The sequence below is a fragment of the Perna viridis genome, chromosome 1 (assembly GCF_037379345.1).
Source record: "Perna viridis isolate PV_CMFRI_1.1 ecotype Kerala chromosome 1, ASM3737934v1, whole genome shotgun sequence".
Lineage (NCBI taxonomy): Eukaryota > Metazoa > Mollusca > Bivalvia > Mytilida > Mytilidae > Perna > Perna viridis.
In genome coordinates, this window is record NC_142445.1 from 59865493 (window position 1) to 59878477 (window position 12985).

Consider the following 12985-nt stretch of genomic DNA (forward strand, 5'->3'; position numbering starts at 1 on the left):
AACAATGTATGTAACTGTTATCATAGTTTGTGTGTTGTGTTTTTCTAATGGACAGCCATTATCATCTCTTCCTTATTGTTGCTGTTATTAAAGTTTTCAAAGTTTCCTCAAAAGAAATAACTACATTTTCCATACGACAGTGCATCATAAACACAGAATTGAGAATACCTAGACCATGAAACCATACATTTGTTAATAAAGATTGCAAGCATGATGTAACATAAATGAACATGTAGGTATCATGCTACACCTTAAAAGTATTTAAAAAAAGACATTTATGCAAGGCTGTCACCCTAAGTTTATTCTGTCAGCACTGAATTTGAATAACTCAGGATTTTCAGTATATGTAGGTGTAAATATACCACCTCCCATTAACACACTTCAAAAACATGTCTACCAACATACAGCATATGTGGGTTGAAACAGAGATCAGTGCTGACAGGATAAAACACTTGATTTATAGTTCCTTTACATAATATTGTAGTCCTGAAGACATCAAGTATTTTGAAATTACATAATCAAACACACCTGAGTGAGTTAGTAAATCAAGATACCATAAATAAATATGACCTATTGACCCTATTTAAAGTTGCAAGTCACATAATCCACATTTTATAGTCAATATTAGAAGAGATGTTTTACCAAGTCAGACAGTGACGTAGTGTTTTTTTGGGAATTGCTGATAATGCAGCTTAAACATAATAGATGATACCCCTACTCCCTTCCTCAGAAAACATATAAGAATTCCAAAAGTAAGATGAATTAGATAATAGTTTTGATGATTACAACAAAAGATAAACAAAATGGATACTTACATATTGGAATCACATTTTGCTAAAATTTCATTAAATTTAGAAGTAAATTTTCACTTCCACTTAATAAGTATATATATTTGATCCTTAATCAAATAAAAATTAGCATTCGAAACAATATCTTATCTATCATAAACATACCCTCCAACAACATTTTCGGCAAATGTTATTCCTCTCTTTCCTTTCTTTTCAGATCTTGAGGATGACTTGATACAAGACTTCAGAGATCCATTGTCAACCTGATCTGATGTACTACCAGTGGGTCTACGCTCCAACACTTTCTTATCCCCATCCTTAGACTGAACATATTTCTCATAGTAACTCTTGCCACCACCAAAATAGTCCTCCAATGTGTAGATCTGGGTTATAGTAGTCACTTCATCTGGGCTTGATGTTCCTATTCCTTGGTCAGATGATGATGATTCACTCATCTGAGATGATGATAAAGTTCCTGAACTTGAACTCAAGCGTTCATCTGATCCAGATAATCCACTGCCTCTTGTTGAACTTGAGGAAGAAGAGATTATTTTGTACCCTCCTCCTGACATGCTAGAACTTGAACCATCACCAGAATCCCCACCACCACCACTACTGCCAACTCTACGACTAGATGCAGTTATGACTTTGTAACCACTCTCACCAGATCCTGAACCCCCATGAGAACTCTCAGATCTTGAACTTGATGATCCAAAGGAACCACCAGATCTTGAACTTGATGATTCAAATGAACCCCCAGATCTTGAACTTGATGATCCAAATGGACCTTCTGATCTTGTCCCAGATCCTCCATAAGAGCTGTATGATGTAGTTGACCCATCTATATCCTCATTAGATCCAAATCCACTAGATGACATAGAATATCCACCCGATCCAAATCCATCACCTGATCGGCCAGAAGAATCAATGTACCTACCTCCAGACTTAGTGACAATAGTTCTAGATGAAGTTACTTCTGTTCCATCATCTAACTTATCTAATTTGGCTTTAAGTCTGAGAGCCCTTTCGTGAGTACTCTGAACATCTTTACGGAAATCTGTGTCATCCACCACCTTTTTCCTTGTCAAAGTATATTCCTCTGACTCCATAGATCCATCATCTCCAGATCCTATTCTTCCACCACCAGATGCTGATATTATAGTGGTTTTACAACCACTTTTAGTGTCATCTTCATCATCACTGACAGATCTACGTGTAATTGTTTGTAATGTGACAGCTCCTCCTTTACTTGTAATTTTCTTTTCTACCATTTCCTCATCACTAGTTTTATTGTTGGCATCAGTGATGATTGATTTACCACCAGGACTGATGATCTGTCTAACTACCTGTGTTGATGTTGGTACATCTCTGACTAGTATCACCTTTTCACCAGATTCCATTAATGGACCTTCTATCTCCTCAACAGTTTTTTTCGTTGTCTTTTCAACCCAACCCTTGTGAACAGATTCTTCCTGTTCACGATAAATGACTTCTTCAACAGTTTCTTCCTCCATTCTTTCCTGCACTTCTTCATCAAAATTACAGATGAAGGAATCTACAGTATCTTCACTTACTGCCACATCTCTAACCTTTCTTTTCTCAGTATTGACCCATACATCATGCTTCCTTGGAGCATCAGTGTTAGTAGCCACATCATAATCATTTAAACCTCGGTACCTGTAGGTCACACGCAATCGGTAGTCGTCATCGACCAACTCTCTCATATCAGTGTTAATTCCAGTGTTTTTAGAATTTGACTTTCTTGGGTTATTGCCTTGGTTTTTTATTGCATCCATAGCATAGAACACCTTGGATTCAGTCTGAGTTTTGTCTGAAACCATTCTAGCATCATCAGTCATTGTGCCAATTGTTCCACTTCGTTGGCGTTCAGTTGCACATGACTTGTTCTCTTGGAAAACTTGCATAGTGTTAGTACTTTGGTCCAGTTTCCATCCATAGTCAGTGTTCACAGATTTATTAATAGACAGAGGACAGACATCAACTCCAACTGTCCTTGTCATAACTGGCTCCTTAATTATAACATCAATATCATCCTCTCCAACACCAATGGACCGAGTAAAGGAGCTGGAGTACTGAACACCTCTGTTTTGTTTCTCAACATGCATGGCACAAGATACTCCAATACTTCTAACACTTTTTGAGAGTACTTCTTTAATAGCAGATCTCATTTCCTCAGCCTTGAAATTAAGTGTCTGAACAAATGCACCAGTATCAACATTTACTCCGACAGTTCTTGTCGATGGTTTCTCTTCATCAGCAGTATACATCATACCAACATCCCTTGTAGGCACTCTGCAATCAACACCAACATTCCTCTTTCCAACACCCTGTTGGCCAATAATGACAGTTCTGAGTTCTTTTTCATGTATTTTCATGCTTGACTCATCAAAAACATTGCCTTCCCCAACACCAATGGTCCTGGTTTGAGGTTTTGGTGTTTTTTGTGCATATAGTGCTGACTGAGTTCTGTCACGCTCTATAATTAAAGTATCTCTCTGATAGAACTGGCTATCTGTTGAGTCTGGCAAGTCAGGCTGTAAAATATATGGTTCCCATACACTGTGGTCACCAACACCAACAAGACGTACTTTAGGTTTTGGTGCAATTGGTGGTGATTTCGGTGGGAATTCAAATTTAGGTGTTGTAGGTACATCATGAACATTGTAATCACCTACACCAATTGTTCTTGTATTTTTTACTTCTCTTGCTTTCTGTTGCAATGCTAGAAGTCTCTTTTCTTCTTTCAAAACTGAGATTCTCACTTGCAGAACAGGAATGGCTTTCACTTGTTCTTCCAACTCTTTTAACCTTTGCAGGCTCACAGCCATTGCCTCTCGAATAGCAGTCAGTGAGTTTTTGTTCATGATCGTTGTTGAAGACTGTGGTGAAGCAGCACCATCTTCAGTTGGTAAATGGGTTGCCATGGTAGCAGCCAGCTGATCAGAAGTAATGTGTGTGATTTTGGAAATTGTTTCACTTGTTACACTTGTAGAGGTGGTTGTATAGCCATATGGGAGTTGAGGAGAGGACATTTCACTCGTTGTGGAGATAGAAGATAATGAGCTCTGGGAATCAGATCTTCCTCTTCTTTCAAAACTAGTATTATAAATTGCTAAATCCTCCTGCATATCTTTCCCTCTCCTTGTGGGGAATGTATTAAACTTGACAGAAGGACCAGGACTTGAAGAAGCCGAGGTTTCATCACTTTCAGAATACATCCGAGAACTTTTAGTAGTATACATCATAGTGTCTATTGAATTAAGAGTATGATCAACTGAAGAGTCTATTTCATCTAAAACCTTGTTTGTCACATTGTTTTGATGCTCAACATTTTTTAAGAAAGCAGTGGCTTGAACATGAACAGTTTCTGGTTGGTTATATTCTTCAGTGTTTTTTGCTCCTTCCTGTTGGTTTAGAAAAACTTCCATGGATTTACGTAATTTTCTTTTCTCCCGCTGAATTCGTTTTAATTTTTTTAGATCAGTTGTATCAGACATATTTTCACAATATTGCACGAAGCCGAGGTCTATATGGTAGCCATATGGACAACAGGTACATTTATCTCCTTCCATTACAGTTGTCTTCTTTGTTGTCGTTGTTATCTGTTCACCACCTGCAAAAGTACAGAAATTATTAATTTCATTAATAAAACAAAATATCCATCGACATAAGCATCAAACATCATCTATTGTTGCATGGCAAATAGATACAGTAACAGAAAAGATCTTAAGACATTTTTTTTACATTTAAACTTGTATTCAAATTTTGTGTAACCTTTCATATATACTCTATGCCTTAAGTCTAATGTATTGGACAGGCAAAGACAACCATATACAGATTCCTAGAAATTCTGCATCAATCATACTAATAATATCTACATTTCTGGCACCAGCCTTAACTGGTATCCTTGCAGAGTACACTGTAGCTCTGTATTATTATTGTCTAAGTATTGACATTAATTACATTTTCCCCTGACACAATAATTATACATGTAGTATACATTATCAAGAACAGATGGCATAATATCACATAATCAATATCTAGGTACATAACAAAATAATAGCAGTTGTCAATGACCTGTCAATAAATATATAACATCCACACTCCCTCACAGTTCATTGACTTTGATAATCAACTACTGGTAAATAATGAATTTGAAGGTAATTGAACAACACACCCCTCTATCTTTATACAAGTACTATCTTTAAAAAAAGATAACCGACCAGTAAAATTTGTTCTATTTACTTATAATTTTCTACATATCATTCAGGAAATAATAACACATGGCACTCTATTTCAATTTTTTATACAGTTTTCCTAACTTTACAAAGTTATCAGTATTTGGCCAATAAGGAAATAAAATTGCAATCAGGTGACTCGCGTTTCCAGGGAAGAGCATCCTCAAGGTCAAAAGGTAAAAAGTGAAACTGTACCGACTGTGTTGGAAAAAAAAACTGTATTAAATCACAAATTTTAGTTACTGGTAATAATTCAAACACATTTAATCAAGTGCAAATTTATAAATTAAGTTATATTATAAATTATAAATTAAGTATGTTTCAGAATGCACTTTTAGCACTTAGAAATCTCCTAAGAATTGTAATTCCTTTAAAGCAATTAATTAGTTAAATTAATACAAAAAAGTATATGTACTCCTTATATAGTATACGCAAGGTGGTTGGGGGGTTATGATGAATCCCATTCTTGGAAGCAAAAACATGTTAAAAACTGTTAAACAAGGTTAAAATTGATGAAGCATTTAAAGTTTGGAAAACTGGGTAAAAATATCCCCTCCAAAAGCCCCTAAAACATTTCTGGCTATGAGCCTATACAGTATTTATATTAAGAGGAAAAAGTATTACTCAACACCAATTTTATTTCCATTTCAACAATGAAATTAATCTCAGAAACATTTTCTAAATCATCTTTTTCTGACACAGTCACAATAAGGTCAGTCAATAACCTTTGTCAAGCAGGGCTTGAAATCAGAAATCAATCATCCCTTATCAAATTTATTTCTATTCCAATATTCCTAAGAAGTAAAATTTCCAAGTTAATTCTGTTTTTCCAAAAAACTGAGTTTACTGAGATTGAATATAGAGCTGTTACAATCTAATTAACTCAAGTCTCAGTTTGGTTCATCCAAAGGCTTGGGAATCAATAAAATTGTCAGTTTTACTCTAAAAGATAGACTCATTCATAAAATTCCTTATAAACCCTCATGAGAGAAATAAGGATAAGATGATAAACTGTTTCTATTACTGACTGACAAAACTTTTAACTTAATGTCATTCAGAATATTACACTAGGAAGAAACTATAAAATGTTGTTTACTAGAAACAGATCACTTTTCACTATCATGATCAACATTGACAACCTTAACGTATCATGGTATTCGACAAGGAATAAATTACAATTTTCTAACATTTACAATACATTTTAACTGTAGCCTTCTATAAAATTCTGCCATGATCTATTTCCCATTTACATGTATAAGTTATTGTGTTCCTTGTGACATTTTCCTGAAATTTTTATTTTGATGATAATATTTTCCTTATACAAGTAATATAAGACAACCTTGAGCTATATTAAACCTTACAGTTATCAACTTATGTAAGTTCTGATATAAAACAGCTTCATATCTGCACTTTATATAAAGCTTAACCAGAATATTAACTCCTACAAGTTCTCTAAAATGCTGTGCAATAAGACCTACCTCTCCTTCTAACTTCAGAGGTCATATTTGTAGTACCTCCTCCTTTTATTTCAGCTACTGCTTTCTCTGACACGATCATAGTCTGAGGAGGCCCTGTAATCTGGACTGTAGACCTTTCACCATGGTCCAATGTTGTCATGTCATTGACAGCGGTTGAAGTGTTCTCTGACTGAATCCTGCGAGACACCTTTGAATCCAAATAGTTCATTTTAGACACCTGATTTTGATTAGCGTCCAACTGGCGAATCTCAGATGTAGCATTTTTTGGATATCTACTTAGGCTTTCTGTATGGTAAGATGTAGTGCCACCTGATGACATGGTGGAAAACTCAGACTTAGACTCTGCTTGATACATTTGTTGTTCCATTGCACTATAACTTCCATTGTCACCCTGCATACTCATGGTTTTGTAACTTGCAGTAGCACTCATTGTGTTTCCAGGAGATTTGCTCACTGACCCATAGCTTGTACTTATAGTATTACCAGGTGACCATGTAGGCATTCCTATGTGCATTGTATTGACCGGTGACCGGTGGGAGGCATCATTGACTATTATTGCCCTGTCCCCCATTTTCTTCTTTGTTTCTGTCACTAACTTTCAGTCATACCTGAAAAATATAAAATATCTACATTATATATTAAGGTTTGATTTCATGAGTATCCTGCATAATACTGAATAGACCTTCTAACATATCTTGATTAAAATGGTTAGAATGTTTATAGGTATTAGACAGATTGTGTTCCAATTAAGTCTATCCTATTCTAATTTTTTTGTTACAGTTGCTAGTATATGTGTCAAATGTGTTTAGAACTTACCAAAATGTAACAGTAAATAAACTCAAAACTGCAAACATACAAAATCTACATCCAGATACATTTCGTTGTGTTTTATCAATATAATAACTGCCAGGCAGCAAGCATTCAATAAATGCTCAAATATCAACAACAGTTTATCCAGTATTGTGAAGTGATGAATCTTCAAATGTCATTAAAGCACAATACCATCCAGCAGAACTTCATCATTACAACACTCAAAATAAAGATGCAGTTCTAACTTGTAGTGACAGCTACTAGTTCTAAATAATTCAAATGTAAAATTGTAGTTGGAAATGTATAACTAGAGTGGTTTCGATCAAGAAAAAGTTTACATAGCATTTCCTACCAAGAAATTTGCTTCTCTTGCAAAAAATACAACTTCAGTTTATTTTTCCAATCAGCAAGCAATTAGAGAATGCTAACAGGCATTAGTCTAACCATTAAGGTCCAGCCATAAAATCAATAGACAATTCCTAATGAAATTATTAACACAATCTACTTCAAAGAGAATCACTAAGTGACTGTCTGCAAGTCTAAAGGGGCTTAAAAACCAATATCTACTTTCATAGTAATGGGAAGTGAAAACTGATAAAAATGTAACAAAGAGGTCTGTAAATGAGTTTCCTCAGCAGGGTTTTTATCTATATTAGACATTCTATGCTTTTTACATTGATTTTCAGAGAAAATGACACCATGACATCCTGGTAGCATATACTACATACATAAGTAATGTATCAAATGCAGGTTAAAGATAAGAAGTTAACTCTGAAGATAACCAGATAATTGTAATAAAATTATCAGTATAAAAGACCTGCTGAAGTTAAGATTTTGTATGAAAACACAATAGTTTTTTCCATCCTGTATCGATTACATCTCAAAAGACATATATTATAATGCATGTAAGGAAGAGCATGAATCATTGATATTGACTGATGTAAAGTCTGGAATAATCCTTTAGGATGTTTAGCTAGAACTATATATTAGCTACATGTATCCTACAATGGTATGATCTGTATTGAATTTGAACAGTGAGCTGACTTACATTTTCTAATAGTTCATTATCTTCTAAAGAAATCCAACTATGGGTAAAACTTTGTAAACCTTTGTAGAAAATATTATTCATAAAACAAATATAGTATCACTTTGACAATTAAATATCCAGTGAAAATAAGTTTGGTCAAGAATAAAATGACAAATGTCCACACCAAGCCCAGTGGCAACATACAACAATATAACCACTTAAAGGTGAACCTGAAGATTAGTTAGTTGACATCTTTAAGACACTAAAAACACTAATTCTGTATAAAACTTTCAACAAATTATGAACTTTTCTAAAAAATTAATACTGAATTATAGCCATGGAAGATCTGCCCTTGCTAGTTATAGTGACCCAGGGTGTTGTTTGTAACACATTAACCTGACTATTTGACAGAATGTAGGTAAAATGTTTATTTTGGAAAAAGATGATGAGAACCACACATTATGAGATACAGGAAACTTAATAAACTTTCACATTCACCTGTTTTCCTTTGTATTACTGTCATAACAACCAATGTCTGTTAACTTATTCAATGCTTACTGAAACAAGTATGATCTTTGAGGTAAAATAACTTTGGACTAACAAGCAGGAAAACTCAATTTTATCCCAGAAGTACACTGTCCTCTGTCAAAATCAACTATGCTATGAATTAAATAAGTTTAAAAAAGGTACTTAGTATAAGCAAAAAGAAACTACCTAATCAAAAAAAAAAATTAGTTCGAAGTCAGTAAAATATATAACTCACCTTTTTCAAAGCTTCAAAATCTGTCCAATCTGTAACCGATTAGTTATCTAAATTTTCTAACTTCCAAAGGAATGCACATTTCAGACCAAAAACACTTACAAAGTCACATGAATAAAATCAAATCTTGTCAAGAACAAAAAATATGGTTATCCGTAATTCTCCCCACTAAATTATTTGATGAAGAGCAATGACACTTGTTATCTCAGACAACACAAAGTACTTACAGTTACATGTTTTTCTACATTAGTAATATTTACTATAATGATATACCTATAGATAACTAACACACCTGTCCATTTGTTTATAGACACACCTATTTGTGACCAAGGGCAATAACTGAAATGACCAGTAAATACACATTTTTTACATTACCAGTTTGACAAATGAATCAACATAACCTTATCAGATGCAACTCCAAAGTGACAATTTCAGACATTTATGTAGGTGTGTTATAAACCTTTAAACTGAATGCAGACAAAGCAATCTAAATGCAAATCGTCTATTTTCTTGTTATTGAAGTTCAATAGTTCATATATTATCCCTGCACTTAAATAGTTTGTTAGTCATACTTGCAGTAAACAAACCAAATTTATTATTATTTTTGTAATACAGAAAGTGGTAGACCATTTTGGTGGTCATGACACAAGATATAAGAATCTAGGTTGTGAAAGGGGGATGGTGAGTGGACCAAGCTAACATCTCTTATAATGGAAAAAGTGACACTCGATTTTTCAGTTATTATATCTTAAATGAGTTCCACACTCCTCTCTATAGGTATGTAAGTCTCGTCACGTGAACCTGTGATTTCACAAGAAAGGGTTCTAGTCTACCATTCAAAACATGGAGATTTGTCATTTAGAGAATGTTGAGTTCAATGATGAGGGAAAAAATCTTTCTGTGAAAAAATACCAATAAAAATGACAAATAACTATTTCTACATGATAAATGTAGTAAGAAAAAACATTAACTAGAATATTTTGTATTGTTATACAGCGTTTCAAGTACCCGGAAGTAAACAATAAAATACGGATCAGTCTTCGGTTTTCAATACGCCCTACATCAGAAATTCCGGTAAAGAAAATGAAACTAGAACGAGACTTACATACCCTATAGGTGAGAAATGTTTCCTACACCCCCCTTTCAACATGAAAACATGGATCACCTCTTAAATTACAGTTATGTACCAGTAGCTGAAATGTACTTCAAGGAGTATTTTATCTGAACTGAGATTGTCTGTACAAGTTAACATGTCAACAGATAACACCTTAGTTCTAATTACATATAACAAGATTTAAAAGAATCACATTCTTCACTGTACATCCATACCAAAAATGGGGCTTAAATCTTGAGAAATATTATGATTAAAAATGTCAATTAAGGATCAAACTATCTGAAATTCTGGAAAGTGACCTGTAACATATCTTAAAAAGATAACAAAATGAAATATCACCAATCTCAAAATTTTCACACCTCATAAATACAAGCAAACTTTTTGTGCATCCATCAACAAGTTCACAACTGATTATACCCCTTTCAACTAACAGGTCTACAAACAAACATATATATATAATTCTTTTACAAAGCCATCACATAGGCATAATAAATGTTGAATCTTTATCAAAGGTTACTTGGGTAGAAGTAAATTCACACAACATATGTTTTTGGCTGATTTGACGGACAGGATTAGTTTTGACCTACAACGGATTAAATCCTTTGATAAAGTTTCCTTTGTGGCAGCATTAAGATGCCTTAACCTAGTTCATTTAACTCCTACCCTATGTTTGTTTAAAGTTTAATCCAGACCTGTATCATCAAATATCACTTATCCAAACAAAAACATGGAAGTCAGCTTGTAAACTATATACCAGTACCAGATAATAAGATAATACATGTACAGAGGTATTATCAGCTAGATCTTATTTTTTCATTTCATATAGTGGGTGTTATTCAGCACCAAACTAACTCTAAACTTCACTCACAATTTAATTTTAACTAGTTCATAATAAACTGAGCTTTGAAAAATAACCATCAATAAATAATTAGATATAAATCTTTATAAAAATGTGAATGACAAACTTTGCCCACAGTATTCTTTGCCTGGGAGGGTAACAATTATTTTCTTAAGAGGCAATTAAACCAACCAACCTTTTATTAAAGCTTACTGAAGTATTCAAAATTAATGTCCTCATAAAATGGCTTGTCTGATACTACTTCATTTCTATGTATAACATGGTACCTATAACTATAGACCTCAAAATAGTGTACAGTTAAGTTACTGTACAATCAACAAGAACCTAAAATTGCTCCAAATATGCTAATTTTCCCTAATGACTGTTATTACCAGTCTCGTAGCTATCTAATTTGATATAATTTTTTCTACATGGCTGCTTGATAACATGATGAAGTTTTTACTTTTATGTAGTAATAGTTACTTATACTTGTACAAAAACCCATTGGGAAATTTGGAATAACCATACAAAGCCTTGAATTTGAAGTTAAAATTACAAATTTGATAGAGAATGTCGAGAAAAAGAAAGTCATAAATAATTAACTAGTGTAATGTTGAGCAGAAATATCATATCCTTTCCTTTTTATAACCAATTAGGAAATAGTAAATCTTATTTGGGATTATTTTTGATTAATTTTTTGACAAATTGGGATACTTTTCATCATAGGAAACAGCCTTACCTCTAAGGTAACTTAAGACAAACAATGGACAGGGGCTTACTCCAACTAACAAATATGAATTGCAGCCAGATCAGTATATAAAGTTGTGTTTTTAAACTACATGTAGTTGTGTTGCATATTTGATAGCTGGAGCAGGCCCCTGTTTCTAAAATGAATCCAGGATGACCAAAAACCTATATAAACCAGGCTTCTTCAAATGTTACTTCATATACATTTAACTCATTTTAAACCGATATAATAGGGGTAAAACTTGGGAATTTCAAGCTGGTAGCCAAGATAACATTTCTGTTGAATACTTGCTACACGTTCAGCTAAATTTTACCTACAAGTTTGGTAGCACATTTCAAAATCTAGTAGCCATACGTGACTAGGCTACTGTCAATTTATATCCCTGTATAATAAACACCAGTCTGAACAGAACCTTGCTGACCTTTATTTAAGGGTATTAGTTTGGAAAAGATTCATGCTACCTGATTTATAGATTTCCTAACCTCAGCTATGGTACATTCTCTTCCTATGCTTTGATAGGGCTTACTAGCCCCTAAATACATTAGAAGACATATGCTTTGCAAATGCAAACAACCATATACAGCTTATAAAACTTTCTACGTACAACCAAGTGCACTACTTGTAATGTCAAAAAAAGGTTAAAATGTACTATTACAAGAAAAGACTTTCTATGGGAACTGGTACTTAATAAGTATCTGTTATAATAGTGCAAAGGTGGACATCTTCATTTCCATCTTGAACCACTTAAAATTACTTCATAAGAACTGCACCTTACAAGTATGGTTGTTGTCAGTTTAAATGTTTATTATAATGGAGAATGTTATACATAGATTCATTATGAATATGAATGGTATCAAATACATTTGATGTAATAAAAACTCAAGTTAAACTGATTCTTTAAAGTAATTAACATTTTTCATGAAAACACTGCAGAACATGAGGAGGACAAAGAAAATAATCAACTTACAGAAAAGAAAACATCGATCCCACATGTTTTACAAAGCCTGACGGGACTATCTGTTTAATATTAACCAACCTTACTTTCCCATGTACTAAGCAACCAAGCATGTCCTCAATGTAAAAAATTGATTTTATTTCCAGCAGTTTAAATGTATGCAGCTTACACCAGAATTATTCGATATTTTACACAATAAACAGCAGAT

The 12985-nt window shown here is 33.6% G+C and overlaps 1 protein-coding gene across 14 annotated transcripts in view; it reads right to left on the reverse strand.

The window, feature by feature from the left end:
- LOC148629638 (uncharacterized) overlaps positions 1–12985 on the reverse strand; it is a 47838-nt gene that overhangs the window by 10509 nt on the left and 24344 nt on the right. For 11 of the 14 annotated variants that reach the window (XR_015916995.1, XM_088554536.1, XM_088554581.1 and 8 more), the window contains 2 exons: positions 6526–7133; positions 954–4422 (listed from right to left, as the gene is read on the reverse strand). Coding sequence is in view for 13 of the 14 variants with exons in the window: in XM_088554536.1 (XP_088410662.1) it covers positions 954–4422; positions 6526–7096 (4040 nt within the window). In the remaining variant the exon portion in view is untranslated. Of the gene's footprint in view, positions 1–953; positions 4423–6525; positions 7134–9125; positions 9366–12789 lie in introns of those variants that run through there. The other 3 variants (XM_088554562.1, XM_088554544.1, XM_088554601.1) reach the window with 3 other exon arrangements.